The sequence below is a fragment of the Syngnathoides biaculeatus genome, chromosome 5 (genome assembly GCF_019802595.1).
Source record: "Syngnathoides biaculeatus isolate LvHL_M chromosome 5, ASM1980259v1, whole genome shotgun sequence".
In the NCBI taxonomy this organism is placed as follows: Eukaryota; Metazoa; Chordata; class Actinopteri; order Syngnathiformes; family Syngnathidae; genus Syngnathoides; species Syngnathoides biaculeatus.
This window is the reverse complement of record NC_084644.1, coordinates 2,815,767-2,834,210: the sequence shown is the minus strand read 5'-3', so window position 1 is coordinate 2,834,210 and position 18,444 is coordinate 2,815,767. Positions and strand designations below refer to the sequence as shown.

General features: G+C 41.0%; 1 protein-coding gene across 1 annotated transcript in view; it reads left to right on the top strand.

Moving 5' to 3' along the window:
- The window catches only part of cdkal1 (CDK5 regulatory subunit associated protein 1-like 1), a 195,467-nt gene that overhangs the window by 131,421 nt on the left and 45,602 nt on the right, over positions 1-18,444 (top strand). Inside the window, exon 11 of the mRNA XM_061819899.1 lies at positions 9,456-9,636. Within this exon, the coding sequence (XP_061675883.1) occupies positions 9,456-9,636 (181 nt within the window). The remainder of the gene's footprint in view (positions 1-9,455; positions 9,637-18,444) is intronic.

Below are 18,444 nucleotides of genomic sequence, written 5' to 3'. Positions count from 1 at the left end.
ATGACTTGTACGGTCAATGGTTTTCTGTTGTAAATTACAGTCTGTGCTCTGCTTATGCGCATTTGCACTAAAAGACGCCCTTCTTAGAGCTTCCATTTTACTCGCTGCTTTAAAAAAAAAAAAAGAGATCATGTGTCAGACAAATGTCTGCTTTTGTGCCCCATAAAAACTTTGGGTCACTTTGTCATCAATGTTTGCTCAACTGGAACATCGTGTGTCGATCCAAAATATTTGTTTGTTTCCCACGATGGCTTCTTTGCTTCTTTTTTGTGTTCTAAATTCAAGACACATTTGAACTCTGATGATGACTTCACTTCATTTGCTGCCTTAAAAAGTTAATCAATATACATCCTTGCATATGTTATTAAACACGCAGTGCTTAGTGATTGTAGTTGCCAAAGTTATGTTTACAAGTGTTTTTCTCATTACCACGTCTTTCTGGATTACACTTTACGCACACTCACGCAGAATTGACTTAAAGCTTTAGTTACTCGAAATATATTGTTCACTAAGTGCTGTAATTTATTTTTATCTTCTAATAACCCCATTACCTGTGCTTTCTGCTGTAAGGCCCACACACACTTGTGGCGAGAGAAGAACAGCGGATGTACTTTAGTTGTATTGACACTCGGCTAAGCGTGAGGAGTGCGATTCTTCACTGGCCTCTCCAAGTGATCGCGTCGCACCTATCAATGGCTCACATGTGCGATGAATGCTAATTTTGAGCGTCTGCACTGTTCAAGATCACTTCTTGTGGCTGCTTCCTTAATTGGTCAATCAGATAAAATGTCCTTTTGAAAAAGCTCACTTTGTAACGGGAATTGTCATCTCCCGAGTTGATCCAAACCAATTGTTTTTTTTTTCCCCCTGATGTGTGGGTTATGAACTTCAAGATGTTCTAACAACATTATATCCGGCTGCAAGAAATTCAGTAGTAGTCAGTTTTACGTACTGTGCACATATGTAGTAAAAATAGCTGCAATAGTTATAAGGCTCATTGCTCTTAATGCTATTGCATTCTTTGTACGCACGCATTCACATGCACAGATTCTTATAGTACTGCAATGTTTCCTGTATAATGTTTTTTTTTTTCTCCAAAAACATTTGTCAAAAGTTGAAAGAGAGTAGTATAATGTGAAAATGGTGTACTTTCATTCTAATATGATATGTACTGTAATTTCTGGCCAATGGAGCCCACCCAGTACATTTGTAAAGGAAATACCATTTGGTACATACATAAGCCGCAAGTGCCCACATTGAAACCCACATTGATACACGAGATATTTACAAAGAAAGACTGAAAACAGAAAGAGTTTTCAAAGTTTTAATACCTTGGCTTAGCTTAACATAGCAACAAGACAGTAGCATGAACTGGGCTGGTAAAAAAAAAAAAAAAAAAAAAACATACCGGTTTAAAAAAAAAAAAAAAAACGGCCACGGCAGCTACACATTAGCAACACGGTAGGACAGCACTAACAGGGACGGTTAAAAAAAAAAAAATCACTGAGACACAGCAGTAACACAGCAGCAACAGGCTCGCGCAGCGCTAATAGGGCCAGTTAAAAAACAAACATACTGGTAAAAGTCACTTCCTCGGCACATATATCCCACCGGTGTCACTCTTTCCTTTTCCGCTCGATGTCCCCATGCGGCCGTTAGAAAAAAATGGACAAATTAGCCGCATCATCGCATCAGCCACAGGGTTGAAAGCGTGTGAAAAAAGTCTCGGCTTTTTGGGCGGAAATTACGGTATTGTCTTAGGTCACCAATTTTTTATGCAGCAGTTATTCTTTGCTGTTCACCGCCGTATCATATCTTTTATCTGCTCCTCCCACATCCTTAAATTCACGCCGTCTGATTTAGCGTCTTTACTAGATGGCAGATTTATTTCTTGCACCGCCACTTCACATAGCACAGTTCTAAAGTTAAAAAAAAATATTTAATAAAAGAAAACAAGACAAAGAAGTCATTCAGAAAAAAAGTCAACTGAAAGTCCAACACACCAAAACCCCTTTAAAACACATTAATGACGTTACCTTCGTTCCATTGTGACACGTAACGTGTCATGTTAGAAATGCAATTATAACACGGTACATTTTTGCTGCTCAGTGAGAATCATGACAGCCACATGGGTGAAGCCAGATTGATGTATGTAAATGGTGCGAAATGTCGCAGCGCACGCTCCAAATGCATTCCTAAACGCACCCCATGTCAAATATGAAGTCTTGTCTGTTAGAGGGCATGCGAGTTTGCATTTTTACTAACAGGTGGATTTACTTCTTGTATAGCTTCATGGAGAACATCTTCCCAGTTTAATATTTTGTCTAGTTACTCGGCTACTATTTAGGAGAGTGTCTGTGAACTGTGCAGCCACTTGACAGTTCGACGTAAACAAAGCTAACGTGATGGTTGACAACTTTGTTGTGTCATTTTATTTAAAACTGTAACTGACAATATGGCCAAAATAATTTAGTCACTTTGCATACACGTCAAGAACAGGATAATGCAACGTCGTTGATTACAAACAAATGTGCAGCACTATCATGGAGACACAGTCCAAGCAGATAAACCATCTTTAACTGCTCTCATGCTCCGACACAAAAGTTCAGCTGATACTTGGGCTCATTTAACTACAGTCGCCGCTTCTCTGTCTGACTCACACTTCACTCTCTCAGTCTCATCATGTCAGCCACGCAGTTTGCGTGCGAGGACTTCTTCCACGTGTTTGTTTGTGTGACTGTCGTTTTTTTTTTTTTTTTTAATCATTCCGGCGGGTTTCTCGTGACAGACAGTGCTGCCTCGTTTTCCTCAATACCTTTACTCTGTCATCCAAAAGCGAGGGAAATGTGCTGCCAAAGCAGGAAGCTCGCAGGTGAAGTTACTTCTTGCCGCTAAGTTAATAATGGCTTTGGAATTCACTCTTGGTTTTCCTACAGCCATTCATTCATGCATTCATGGAAGAGCCGCAGCAGCTAATAGGGAAAGAGATCTGGGCGTCGGAAGTAAAAAACAAAAACAACAACATTGTCAAGTCTTGTGTAAGCCATGTATAATACAATATAATATAATACAAATGTATTATGCTCCACCATCTTTCAACTATGGTAGTGATTCACGAATCTACAAAATAGTTCACTTTTGTTGATTAATAGCTTAAAAATCTTTGAAGTGCGACAAGCAGGTGATGAGGTGACAACAGGTGACCCTCTTTGTGGGTTCCATTCCGGGGAAAAAGCAGAGCGGTAAACTGCTAAGGATGATCTAGAGATGGGCCCAGATTGCTATGAAATTAACAGCTGATCGGCTGTTAACGGCGAGCTGATCAAAAGAAGATAAGTTAAGTTCCAATTTAGTAGTTTCTTGTACATGTGTTCCAGACAATGAGGGTCTCTATTTGAATTCATGACTGAATAGAATCGTTGATAGAAAAGTAATATTTGGTATTTGTACGTTTTGAAGCAGTAATGTACACACCAGCTTCCTCACATTTCCATTGCATTTTTTTTTTTTTAGGTTAATATAAGATGAGATTTAAATAATATTAAAGTGTTCTGAAATTGTAGTTTAGGGTATATTTCCCCGTTAAACTATGAAAAGGGGCAATTATAAAAGACGCGAGTTGTTACTTATTCATTGTATCCCCCCCCCCCAACCTGTGTATTTCTCAAAGAAGAGGTAAACGCAGTTTCTTTATCCCTGTGATTTTTTTTTTTTTAAAACCATATTTCTGTTTCCCTCTTAAAAGGAAAGCTAAACAATCATAAATTCGTTTCATGTTTTTCATCGCGTATCCGGTACGCTGATCTTATTGGATAACCGGCCAGGTCAGATCAGTGTAGCACTAAAGGGGATGATGAATGTCTTTCTGCAAGCATGTCAATAAAGGTTTGATAGATTTGAAATAAAGTGCGAAGTCTACAGCCTGCCAGGAAACACGTGGCAAGTCTGTCCGTCTGTCTTTCCGTTGATCCTTCCTGTCTATGTTCTCAGAAATCTCATCCACGCTTAATGAAGCATGCGTGTCCCCGCATGTGTGCTGGAGTCAAATTGAACTTCAGTTCTTCTCGGGGCCTTTCATTAAATGATAAAGTTTAGCAGTGGCTCCGGTGGGAACATTATTCATGTGGCTCTCCCTTGCTTCCCTTGATCTTTACAAATGACTTAGTGCACACAAGCGCAGAGGTTATTTTCCGCTGCAGGTTTCCAGACAAATGGCTCGCATTTACTGAAAGCTACTAGCCACAGTCAACATACGTGTCTGCACGCCTGCGGCTCATTTCTTTGCGTTGGGAAGGCGTACTTTGATCTGTCTGAAAAAGTTATGATAAATCCTATCCATCCATCCATCTATTATCGGAGCTGCTTATCCTCACAAGGGTCGTGGGAGTGCTGGAGCTTATCCCATCCATCTTCTGACAGGAGACCACTCCTTGTGTTAAATCTTAAAGATAAATATTCTGGAAAAATCTAAATAATTTGTTTCTTAAATTGAATGTAATTGCCTTTAAAGCCTTTTACTGCCTGTTTTATTGTTCAAGGGTAGATTTTTCACTGGCATATTGCAAGGAGAGTACCGCAATTTCTTGTGCATAATGCGCACTACAATCCGCACCCTAAAATTTAACCTAAAAATTCTGGAAACCCCTTCTACCCATGTATAATACACTTTTGCAACGGACTGCCAAGAATTTAAGAAAAGCAATATCATTAAACAAAATGTAACCATCGAGAAATGAATGATGGTTGTCTGCCATTATTCGTATATGGAAAAAAAAAAAACAATTCTGCCAACGTGTAGAATTTATATTCAGTCATATGTTGTACCCTTGTCATATTGGAATGAAAGTGTAGGCCACACCTTTTTCACAACCTCTATGTGGCGGTGGCATATTGGAATGAAGGTGTAGGTCAGTGTACTGTCTTCCTTCCAGTCAATGCCAAACCCCCCCTCAGGCTCTGTTGATGCTTCTTTCACTGTGGTTAACACGTCCAAGTTTGTCTTATTGTGACTTCTCTCTTGGGCAAACCTAAGGCTGCAATTTTTCCAAACCGCTCCCTTCACTGTCCACCTCCAACACTTGAGCAGTCCCACAGTGTCACAAATTAGCATTTCAGAGAACAAACACAATGCAACACAGATGGGTAGCGTGCTCTCTTCTCAACACATGAAGCTGTAAATATTTACCTTCCGAGATTGTCTCTTCTACTTTCATCCTTCCGTCTCTTTGTTATACCTCCATACCACTCAAATGTTTTTTTTTTTTTTGCTTTTCTTCTTTTTTCAAGTTCTTCTTTCCCAGTGGTCCTGTCTTTATCTTATCAGGGGGGACCCGCTCACAGGCGTCTGTTGAGTAAACATGCTTGCCTCCACGTGCACACAGTTTGAATATATAATGAAGTGGATAACTGAGTATGTGGAAATGAATACACACACGGAGGCCTTAGCAAACAAAGAGTTGATAATAAATGGGAAGAAGACAATCGTGGGTTTTTTTTTTATTTTATGAGACTTAATTCAGCTTTTTGAAGGCAGATGGGAAATCACGGAGCAATTATTGTTTTAATTAATAGACTTTGCTTTCCAATGAATGACCAGATTCTCAGGCTGGTGGCACTGGAACAGTATATTAAATATCTTTTAATACTCAGTAATCGCTCTTGATTGGTGGGATTGTGAAGTAGTTATGAAAAATGCTTTTCAATTAGAGCACTATCTTGGAGTGTACAGTGGTACTGCAAAATCATGAGTTGAATAAAAATGTTATGATCGTGCGTGATGTCTTGCAAGACAGAACTGAAGTTGCTGCAAGGGGCTCAACTGCTAACTTGAGCCGCTATCGTTAGCTGTTAACTAGCTACTGTCGAATTGCAATCTACTTTTTACATCTGGAGGTCTGAAGTAGAGTAAGTTATTGATATTACAGTCGTTAACTTAAAGATTAGATGTCATGCACAACTTTAATATGATATAAGGGAGAGCATTACATGGACCCTGCCCCTATTTAACATTATAATGGGTCTGCCCTTTCATAAAAAAAAACAAAAGTAGTTTTTTTTTCTCAAGTTACTAGCGCAGGGACAAGAACAAAAACTATGCTTTTTGGATATCAACATCACACTATAATTAAAAGAAAATCCCTTCAGTGTCATCGTCCAATCAATACTAATTATTAATTCTGTCTTTAGCGCTGGCACACTGAATAATGTCTGACTTAAGTTCGGTTCAGGTCAATCATGCCAGGCAAGATTTTGATTCATTTTTGGCATTAGTCAGTTGGGTTGACTCTTTGTGTTGAGTTTGCAGTCTCTGTTGTTTTGATCGCAAACATGAATCGGTTGAACAAACATGCAAGATGCATTCAACACGACGGTCCTTCATTTGCGTTGCAAATCTGTCTATTTTCGTAATATTTGTATGTAGTTATACATCATTTAACAATGTTGAAATCACCGACAAAAGTTTATTTCCCCGTTCCAACTTCTTTGTTTAGGAGTTTTGCGCGTTTTAAAATAGCATCATATTGACTTAATTGAAAGCAATTTGAAGCCGTAAAAACTCATCTGGCGTGTGTCCTGGTTTCCAACCTTGTCTTGCAATCATTACCTCAAACTCTGTTTCTCCCACTCTGGATTTGAAAAGCGAACAATAACAAGACACATTGCTCCTTATCTCGTTTTAACAAGGAGTGTACGAATGTGGCCCTCGTTCATTATGATCTTGCATCACACCTCCATCGCCCTTAGATCTTGGAGAGACAAAGGTGTCAAAATGACAGTGTTATGTTTTTTTTTTTTTTTTTTAACACTCACAGCCTCCACCTTATCCACAAAAGTCAATTCACACATATTTCTTGCAGTACTCCATCTCCATGTGCTGCTTTATATTTTGGCCCGATTTGTACATTTTTGTCCATCGATGGTGTGAATCCTCGTCGTGAAATAATAGCACGCTGGCTGCAGAATGCAACCTCCCCCCACCACCAAAGGCTACAAGCAGCAAATTAAACAACCTCCCCCCCTTGGAGATTAAAAAGGGAAAGGCAAGAAAAATATGCATGTTTATTAACTAATTTTATTTACCTCCCCTCCCACTGAATAGAATGGCTTGAAGCAATATGTTCCTGCGCTCCAGTGACAAGAACATTACATAGCGGGAAACAGTGGTAATTTATCATTTATTAATTTATGACAACTGTTCCAAAATAAGAATGCAATTGAACTTTTATTGTTATACAGAACTGTATCGGTTATACGAGCCATTTAAAAACGCGTATTCAAATTTACAACACAATGCATACGTTTGAAAACTCCCAAAACATCTTAACCCTTCAGAGGCCTTGACGAAATTAATTATTACAAGAAGTCTACAGACAGCAAATAGTTCTTTGTTTTAGGAAGTATTGAACAAACAATTTGTTTTTAAATGTTTCTGTGATTCCCCCCCCCCCCAACTTATTTTTTCTGAAATCACTCATCTATACAATGCAGAAGGATACAAGTATCATTCATAAATTGTATATTATCAAGTGCCACATTCATGAGACCTGTAAACAATGAAAATCTGTCATGTGATCATCATTAATCAATATATTCTCATTTTGCACATGTATTTTCCCCCTCCCCCACAAGCACGTGCACGTACACACACACTTGATTTTCCTTTCAGTAGAGACGTTATCTGTTTGATCTCAGAGGTCAAGGATGACTGTGCCTGAAGGCCATTGGTTAATATTAATGACCACCAGCCAATTGGAATTCATCAATTGGTCAGAGGTTATCACCGGGTTGCAGATGCAGGAAGTTAATTTAATCAAAGATGCATCATGTTGTCGATCGGGAGAGCGTTTCTTGCTTTCTTTACTTTTCTTTTTCTTGATCTCGTAATGTCACTGATCAATAGTTAAACCAACTTGAATGACTTTTGCCAATCTATGAAAACATTTTAGATCTATCAGCATAGTCTTTGGAGTACAGTGACAATGTATTTCTTTAGTAAATGCGTTTGAATCAGTTTGTCCTTCTTTTTTATATTCAGAAAAATATGTAATTACTTCTCTAATGGATACTATTTGCTCCTGTCCAAATCAGAATCAGCTTTATTGGCCATGTTACGAGACACACCAAGGAATTTGCCCCCAAGTAATTGGATCCACACCAGTATAACAACAATCAGCCACTATGATGAAATATAGATTTAGGACATAAAAAAAAAAAAACCACGAACATAGACAAACGTTAAGCAATGAAATTGTTCCACTAGTGTGGTGTTCCTCATACGATGGCAACTGTGCAAATCATGCTGTCATCCAAAAAATCCTACCTCTTTAAAGCAGCTAATAGCGCTATCATCTGGTACAGTGACGATTGTGCAAATGGTGCAGATTTCTAAAATGCACACGAACGGTAGTAATCCACAACATTGTCCACTTTGTGCTACATGATCAAAACAGTGAGCGTGCAAATAATGTAGACGTTTCCTGACACAAATGAAGAATGAAGAACATGCCTCCATTGCAAATACTTGTAGATACTCAAATTGAGGATACTGAGGATTCTGAAATACTAAAGAGAGCATTTTCACCTAAGAACAATCTGAAAATTACGATTGGGCTCATTACTGATCACGTGATTGGATCAGGACAACTCTAATGTATATGAAGTATCCTCTTATGAATGTTGTTTGTCAGAAATTTCCAATGCTAATTTTACCCTTTTCATGGTAATTGACGGTTGGTTTGACCATCAGGTATGAGGTCAAATGCCTCAGGGATTTGCACTAATCATTGAAACTATTGCGAAAACAGCATCCATTAAATCTGTAATGTCAAGTAGTTACTCCAGAGAGAGCTGCTTTTTCCAGCCACGGCATGGCCCGACCTTGCATTTCTTTCACAAGCTGCTCAACACTTGCCAATACAAACACAATGCGTGGAACAAATCAATGCATTTATTCCCTTTTCCCGGCTACAATTAATCCAGTGAGCAACCGGATCAATACTCAGTAGCAACCAATTGGCTAAAGGTTTTCAAATCAGGTTTAGATTGGCTGAATGAGTCCATGGGGACCTGCCCTTTGCGTAGTTATTCAGCAGTGGGAAAATGTTGGGTGAACACAAACCGTGGGTTATTTTTTTCCCCCCGTTAAGCTAGCAATGGTTGTGGTCCCAATCGTAGCAGGTTATTTGTCCAGTTTATTGTTAATGGGGCAAGAGGTGGAGTGTTTTGTTGCGGTGCATGTCTTATTCATTGGTTTACGAACAGCATTAAAGTTGTTTGATGAGATCGAGGTCAAAAACCTTGCTAAACTTTTAACCTGTGTCTTCTCAGAAGGAATTGGGGGGGTTCCACGATTTGTTTGTGGTCGTCCACACGCATTTCATGCTCAGTCCTCTGATTGTATGCTGCAGTCATGAATTTAAATCATCTCACACTCTTCCCCTCTGTCACTCTCTCAGGGTCCCAGGTGTAACAATTGCGACAGATATAATCTGCGGCTTTCCTGGCGAGACAGAGGAAGACTTCAGAGAAACTATAGACCTGGTGAAACGTTATCGATTCCCCAGTCTCTTCATCAATCAGTTCTACCCCAGACCCGGGACGCCAGCCGCCAAAATGGAGCAAGTGCCTCCGCACGTGGTGAGTGCATGCAAAGAAGGAAGGATTTTGACAATTCAAGTGTGAAGTGTTTGACTCTTGGCTTGGAGGCATCTTTTCAGCATTACAATTTATGTGGTGGGGCTTTATCCTATTTTTACTCGTGTTAATACAATAACTTTTCCGGCGCAAAGAGACGGATAAGCGTGAGGTAAGTCTAATAAAAAAAAGAGAATGTAGTGTAACAACAACATTTAAGCATTGTTGCGTGCTACCAACTTTTCAAACCCATATTGCTTGAAGATGAAGTCAGTACACTATAGAATTTTGTAGATACATTTTGGAGATACATCAATTGTTTCATTTGTTTTAAATAAATAGCCTTGTTCATTTAGGATAAAGCAAAGCAAAGCAAATTTATTTGTATAACGCATTTCATACACAAGGTAAGTCAATTTGCTTTACATGATTAAAGGCAAACAGAGATAAAACATTGAAAATGGCACAAAAACAATAAAAATTACATACAAAATATTTTTTAAAAAGACAATTAAAACCGCACACAGTGCAAGTCATATGGTCAAAAAGTGGATATATTCTAAAAAGCATGAGAAAAAAAGAAGAGTTTTCAACTTGGATTTAAAAACATTCACTCTCGGGGCTAACCTCACCTTTTTTGGCAACTTATTCCATTTTTGTACAGCGTAATAGCTAAATGCAGCTTTGCCATGTTTGCTTTGGACTCTGCGCTCCACTATTTGACCTTAATCAGTCGATCTCAGAGCTCTACTGGGTTTGTATTCTGTAAGCATTCCTTTCATGTATTCAGGACCTAAATCATTTAGTGATTTGTAGACCAGTCGCAGAATTTTCAAATCTATTCTAAAGCTGACTGGAAGCCAGTGCAAGGACTTTAGAATTGGCGTTATATGCTCTGACCGCTTTGTTTTGGTCAGAACGCGAGCTGCAGCATTCTGAATGAGCTGCAGCTATTTAATACTCTTTTTGGGGAGTCCAGTCAGAAGGCCATGACAGTAGTCAAGTCTAATTGAGATAAAACCATGGGTGAGCTTCTCCTGGTCTGCTTGACACAAACAAGACTTCACTCTTGAGATGTTCTTCAGATGGTAGAAGGCCGTTTTTGTGATTGATTTGATATGATTGTTGAAAGTCAGGTCGGAATCAATCAGAACAGCAAATTTTCGGACTCGGTCTTTGTTATTTAAAGATAGAGAGTCCAGGTGTTTACTAACAGCAATAAGATAAGATAGCAGATAAGATAAAAAGGGACAAACAACATGACAATAAAAATACTTTTCAAATTCAAATAAAGCTCTCCTGAATTTCGGAACGTAAAATGTAAATTCCCCAAAAATTAGAAGCCCAATTTTAATCCAACTTTAATCCAAACCTCAAGTGCTTTGAAGTTTGCAATATGAGGGGACTGGCGTGTGCTTATTTCCGTCGACTTTTCCTCCGTGTGCGTGCGTGTGCATTAGAATTACACTCTTCAATAAATTTGCCTGTGTGGGTTAAGAGGAAAACGCATGCCTGCCTCTTGTCATTCGAAATCCAAAAATCCTGCTCCAGTTCTGTCGTGTCTCCATAACTTCTATACAGATTCTATTATTACTAATCCCGAAAGCTATCCAAAGACAAACCCAAGTATATATAGTTGTCATATGAAGCTACCAAATATTAATACTTACACGTCTTACAGTAAGTGTCAAAGCCTTCTTGTGATTCCAAATGTCTTCCAAGTGGAAACTACCTGGACGGATTTGCTTTGGATTAGCGTACGCTCTTGAGTGTAGGTGATGGGATGAGGCAACAAACTATTACAAAGCCTACAGGGCTTGCAGCAGAAATGGAATTGGAAGAATTGCCACACACCAGCCCAGGAGAACAGTGCTTCTCAAAACGGGGCCCACGGAGGGTTCGCAAGGAAGGGTACGTAAATATATATGTATCTGCGGGTAAAATAGTCTCTCTGTCGCTGTACGTGAACGATGTATGTAGCGAGCGGTGAAGGAAGCATACAAAATATCCGCACTCCTCCGTCTCCTCGTCCCATCTTTGACTAACCCCCCAGGCTATGTTTTTATGATTTCAATAGTGATTCACTACAATATACTGTAAGTGGAGCGTCAAGACACGATCCAGGGCCGCAACGCAATCTCGTTTGATATACAGCAGTGAGTCACTGACATTTTTTGTTTTTTTTTTTTTTTTGCAATGGTCCATTCTAGTCAGGTTCAGCCCTGGCCTTAGTGTTTCATCTTGTATGCAGAAGCAGCTACAAGGAACTACAGCACTGGTTTCATAAATGAGGACTCGTGAGCATGACGCTATTAACGCCACAGTTCCAGGTTGCTAATATTACCGTACTTCATAATTCAACAGGTTCAAATTGAAACTTTACCACATGCCAGTTGTGCAATTTTCAAAGTGAAGCTCATCTTCTTTTTGCCTCTTTTTTTTTTTTTCTCTTGGAGCCTGACCCCTTATGCTGAACCTTGCATGTTACGCTCCATCTTCTTTTGCATTTACACTCTCTCGCTCTTTACCATCAAAGTGTTGACACATCTCTTTCATGTTGAGTGTCTTCATAAGTCATTCCCTTTGTCCCCCCCGCAACCCCCTCCCCTTCACTTGATTCTCTGAGGAGACGCTGACTGCGTCTTAGAGGGATCAATCCCCAGGCAACCGCACAGCTGCTCTGCTTCTTATCTTTTTTTTTTCTTTTTTTTTGGCTGGCTTTTTTTCCTGTCGAATCGGTCTCATCCGACTCTTATTGTCAGGGGTTGGATGGAAGCGGGCACCCCTTCACACCCTCTTTCCATAGACAGCTCTTTGAAAATGTGAATGCCAGCACCAGTAGCTTACTTTTCAGATCATTTAGGTACAGTTTTTTTCAACAAACGGGCAATAGGTACTTGATGGTAATGGGTCACTGGCCATCTACGTACTTAACAATGACTACGTGTCAAAAGACCAAACATGGTATTTTCGCATTACACCTGCTTCTGTTGGGCAAACCTGCAAAAAGAATGACATCATCTGTCGGCACGCACCTGCTCTCACACATCACACACGGATACACACACACTTTAGTGGCAACTAGGTGACGTTGAGGCCGTGAAGGGTCACTCATTAATAAAGTGGACCAGATGGTTTGTCTGGAACGCTATTGCGCTGAATAGCCATGGGGCTGGATGAATAAATGGAGTAGTGGATAGAGTAGAGAGCGGATGTGAGAAGATGGAACAAAAGCAAGGAGAAAAGAAGTTGGAATTACAATCCAAAAGAATACCGACTGGGGAACGAGCCTTTGGGCTCTGGAGTAGCAGTGTGCACTTCGATGGTCCTTAGCATCTTTGTTCTACCGTATTAGCTGAAGGTTCACACCAATTAGCTGCGGGGTCATTGGCGATTTGTATATGGTTTGCATGATGAATATGCAGGGAAGTTTATACTGTGCCTTTCCCATTAATAAATTCGACAGTAGATAATGCGAGCTTTCCATTGTTTTTGGTTGGCTAAATGTGTTTTTAATTTCCCCCCTGTGGTTGCAGTTTGTTCAGTCAGGTGCAAACAGTAACTGAACAGAAACAAAGCAACAGGTCCACACAACTGAGACGAGGTGGTCCTTTCAGACAAACCTGAAGTGGTTCATTTGCGCTGAGAATGGAGTCTTACCTTGCTCTGCACCAGCCTTTAATTGAACCAATCAGGTTGCGCCTAATCAACAATAATGCAAATCGAAGGGCAAGAAATCTGGCTTCTGGCCATCCTCTTAAGTAAAAATACTAAGCATTTGTTTTGCAATACAAAACACAGAAAGTATGAAGAATTCCAACACACTAAACATCCACTGGCAGCAACATTTTTTTTTTTTTTTGGGAGAGGGCATTTATGCATCATGGAAATGAGCTACTGCTCGCCACACCCCTTGAAAATGCACTTGGTTCTTTGCTTGTGGCCTGTAGCCTGGTCACTAGTTTAGACAAACATTAGCAACATGTCAAATTGACGCGGTGCTGGTGTTCATTTCAGTTTACATTTTTGCACACTGCTATGTAGGTTTTTTTTTTCTATTTTGTTCTCTTGGAATTTTTTTTACGATGTGAAAGTGAATCGAACTGGGGGAAACTGATTTGTAGCAGACCAAGCAAACTATGAATCTGAAAGCCCCCCCAAGTCACATCTTCCCTTTCTTTATGTCAATTTATGTTGCACAATTGTTACCGTGGAAAGCAGGTGGCATCAGTTGTTAAGACTTCTCCACGTGCTTTTCTTTTACCACAGAACATGGTACAGTACGTGCTCCACCATTGCTCCATGAATTCAAAATACAAATAATTGAAGGATTGTTTTTGGGTGGCCCGTATGTTTCAAAGCAGAAATGTTTGAGAGCGTTTGTCTTGGCTAGATCAAGGTTTGTTGAATACATATCAGTTCCTTTAGACAATTAAAAAAGTAAACAAAAAAAATCTGAAAAGTGTTTGCCTTTTTGTGTATTGTTCGATGATTAGCTGAATATTGGCACTGCAAGAAAGAACTCAGAACCTAAACGTAATCTAGTCAGTGCACTGTTTTGTTCAACAGCAGATGAAAAGGCAACTGGCGATGAAGCCGTGCAATCACCAAAGGCCACACTATTAGGACAGTAGTCCAAGCCGACTGACTAATTAGTAAAGCAAAGAAAACACACGAAAGCGAGAGACGCTCCAGCTGCGAGGATATCCAGGTGCTTTGCGGTATCCGCAAGTTATTGCCGATTGTAGCCCGCGATCCGTGCGAGAAAGCCGCATGGAGCGTAGAGCAGAAGCAGATGGAAGACCGCAGGGATGAAGGGAAAGACGGGAGCATGTAGAGAATAGAAGGATGTGAATGCTATTAGCTTGGATCTCCATAATCATCCCCAGGTGACCGGAACTTAGCCTTGATAAATGGTCTTGCAGAATTGAGTCGGTGTGTGTGTGCGTGCGGGTGCTGGGCTTGCTGTTTGAATGCCAGAAAGAGTTTCCATTGAGCAGCTGCTGAAGCGAGTGAGGGGGGTGGGGGGGAAAGAGATGAGTTGCTCTCGCGGGACTGTGTTTTTAATAGGACTGCATTACCCATGAGGCATTGGTGCAGCTGCCCTCCCAAGTCAAACAGCTGGCCGGCTACTAGCACTTTCTCAGAGTGTTGCCATCGTTCATCTCGGCCATCACGCACGTGTTAAAACACATGCTCGTCTGTCCCAAATGCAAACGCTTTCTCTCTAATGAATATCATGGGAGCCAATAATACTTGACCAGAGGCAACAAGCATTAAGTGTGAGCTGACGCTCAAGTTGCTGTCTGGGGCCAGGGATGAATAGAACATGATTAATGAGGTTGACTTTTTATTTTTTTTCTCTCCAGATTTTACTTTCACATGCAGTTATTCAAATGCGGCAAAAGAACAACTTCTCGATCAAAAACTCGATAGGATAAAACGGGCATCGCGTGAATATCGATTTTCTATTGAAGTTTATGGTGGAAAGTATTTTCTATAGCTACAAGTCATTTTAGATTGGGGATCCAAAAGGAATGTTGAATTCCAATATTTGTCGTATAATTTCATCATTGGATTTATTTGTTTACCCGAAACTCTCTTTTGAGCATTGGAACCAAATTGATTTCCTATAAAGTCTTTTTGCGCACTTACACAATTACTTACTTCCTTGAGAGGCTGTATAATCATTTTATGAATCTACATTATATTGCTGTCTAAGAATATGCAATGTCTGAAAAGTCAAGTTTTAAAAGACCAAAGCCAGTGTTGTATTTAAGAAAAAAAGAAATCAGCCTCATGCAGACGGTATTAATGCATTAATGAACAGGAAAATTGTGCATCTTCACACAGGCATGTACAATATTGTGTTATTCAGAAAATGAGATTTGTGAGCGTGGGCCCCATCCATGGACTGTCACTTCCCGTTAGCCACAGCATCTGTCTCTAGTGGCAACAACAGATGGACGTCATGGCAACAACTATCATTCCCCATCACGTTGATGGCGAAGCCACATAAACACATCGGCTTTGCATTGCTGGGTTGTCACTGACACAACATGAGCAGGACGCTAGATTAAGTTTTCTGGGTTGAAGATAACACACCCGCCAAAGCCCATCATGTTACATTATGAGAACTTTACGTGGCGTGGGGGCTCCCCTCTCATGGGCCGTGGCTACTCTCTGGGTTCCCACACTGATCGTACTCTTGTCGTGTGCCCCTACCCGTCCTCCTTTCCCAACAAATAAGGGAGATTCTCCCGCCCTCGGGTTGGGATGGGACTCGCCACATCGCGGGCCCTTCCTCCCGGGGGTGGGGGGCATATGGGGCGGTGGTCGAGGGGGGTGGCATTGGTTCCCTGCGCCGAGTTGGTGGGTGGCCTCGGTTGGGCCGACAGAACGCTCGGGTCCCTTGGAGTAGTACACGTCCCGTCCACAGCGATGCTCTCAGGTGGAGCCCTGGTCCCGGTTCTGTCCTCGATTGATTGGGTGGGGTCCTTAGCCGCCGCCTTGCAGGCACAGCTGTTATAGGACATTGATGTCAGTCTTTTTGCATGCAAAACTGTGTGTCCGTAGGCACACACCCGTGGGATTCTTTCATGAGGCGAATTGCTTATGTATGGCGGATACATATGTATATTCTTGTGGATAACCTTCTCTAATTCACTTGGTCAGTCCCAACACATTTCAGTTGTGTAGCCGGGTTCACGATGCTTGTCTTGCATGCTTCTTGTGCTGTCCTTGTCCTGTCCTTCCTTCGCAGGGTGTAGCGCTACAGTCTGATGCCACATCCTTATTTCATGTTTGTTTCTTGTAGATACGGAATCACTTTTCTCATAATGTGTACAGTTAGCGCTTTGTGTTTGTCTCTTTCCACCCACCCTTCGAGATATTATGTTCTGTTCGACTGAAAGATTCCGATCCACAGTAAATTTCGATTAAAATACGAAGAAATCACAGAGGAAACTCAAAAACGCCACTCTAAGTAAAAGTGTTCCAGGAGTAAAACTGTTTCTCCATTTCGCTTCATTAACAGCCAAACAGGACTCTTCTCCCCCCCCCCAAATAAAATAACTTTACACTTGTACCAATACCAAAATATATCATGGTGGAGCAAATGTTGGTTGTTGCCCGTGATTTTAAAATGTTAAATATGTTCCTCTTACTTCATCACGTTGATGGAAATTCCGTTTTAAAATTTAACTATTTCAACATTTAAAAGAAAAATTTGATTGTGGGTAATCTGGGTAAAATATCATACCTGATGCCTCAAGTTGAATTGAAAATGCAAAATGAGGCAGTCTGCCTGTGACAGTCCCACACGACTTTGCAAGATCACATTATTAAGGAGGAGAATCTGTATGATTCCACTATTTTGTTTCTCGTTCACTGTTGCACTCTCTGATTGTTTTATATTAATTTTCTCATTCTGTCTCTTTATTTATACTTCACGTTATTTTTAGGAAGCCATTTGAACAACAACTTTAGTGTGTGTGTGTGTGTGTGCGTGTGCGTGTTAAATTTGCTGCACTGAGTGTGTATGAGGCATTGAGAAACCCTTACCTGCGGTTATATCTGTGTTGTGGATGCACGCACGTACGCACACACTTACACAAGGGAATAAGGGGCGGCAGAAGTCGGCAGAATGGTTCTGAGCAGCGATGATGAGAGAATTGCTCTCACCTAATCTGCTCCAGGCACATACAGTGAGATAGACTGACTGAGGGGGGAGGAGATGGTGGAAAGAGAGTGAAGAGTGAATAAGTATGACTTCTTCCCACCTGTGGGGAAAGATAGGAGATGAAGAAGTCGTGAGGGTATAGGGAAAGCCAAAGAAAAGAGAGGGAGAGTCCGTGGACAGCCCCTCGACTCGGAGTGCTTGAGGGATTTCAGTGAAAACAAAAGAAACCCTCAGCTCGACGGACATGGAAAATTATTAGAGAGGCCAAAAGAACGTGAATTGTGTGGACAAAGTGGTCATTGGGAAGAAGGGATATGTGATCGCAGGAATATGAGATGTGATGAGGTGATCCGATGCTTGTGGGTAGGGTTGCATTTTGCCCAACCGAATTGATGGAAAAACACAGTAAACACGCATCCTGTTGCCTCGCATGCACTGCATCACTCACTCCTACGCGTACGAAACACAACTTCATGGAAGGGTATTGAGACCACACCCCTCATTATGTGTGCTGTCCTCTAACGCACAAACGTGGTAATCCTTTCTTCCCATCCCCAAGATGAAAACCTGCAAGCTCAATTCCCAGTCAGTTCCCCTTCCTATCACAAGATCTTGATTTTTCCCATGTTTTACAGCAAAGAACATATGGCATGTGCGATATAACGTAAATCATGTTTAGCGTTGTCCACTTTCCAGAATTTAACCCCACATTAGACTCTGTCCTCCCTGATTTTACTGAGCTGCTGACGTTGGTGCACCGTTGTCTGCTTGAGTACCCAGGCTGCATTTTTACTCCCAGCCTTCTTCCACTTTTCTCCTCACCTCGCAGTGTTTCTGTTTCCTGAAGGTGTACCTGCAGTCGTGCCTGCATGTGGAAGCAGAGCAACCTGTAGGTTAGTCAGGTCCCCATGTGGTGAGCTGGCCCGGGGACACTAGATCAAGCCTTCACGTATCGGCACAGAGCAGAATAGAGTGAGCCGGAGAAAGAATGGGAATGTTTACAAAGTTGCTAGTTATTCAATACCTAGACTCAATATCTGGACAAACCAAAGACCAAGTTCAAAACCTTTGCGTTCTGGGTTAGAGTTGCAAGAGTTCAGAGCATGTCACTCAAATCCTCAAGTCTTCCC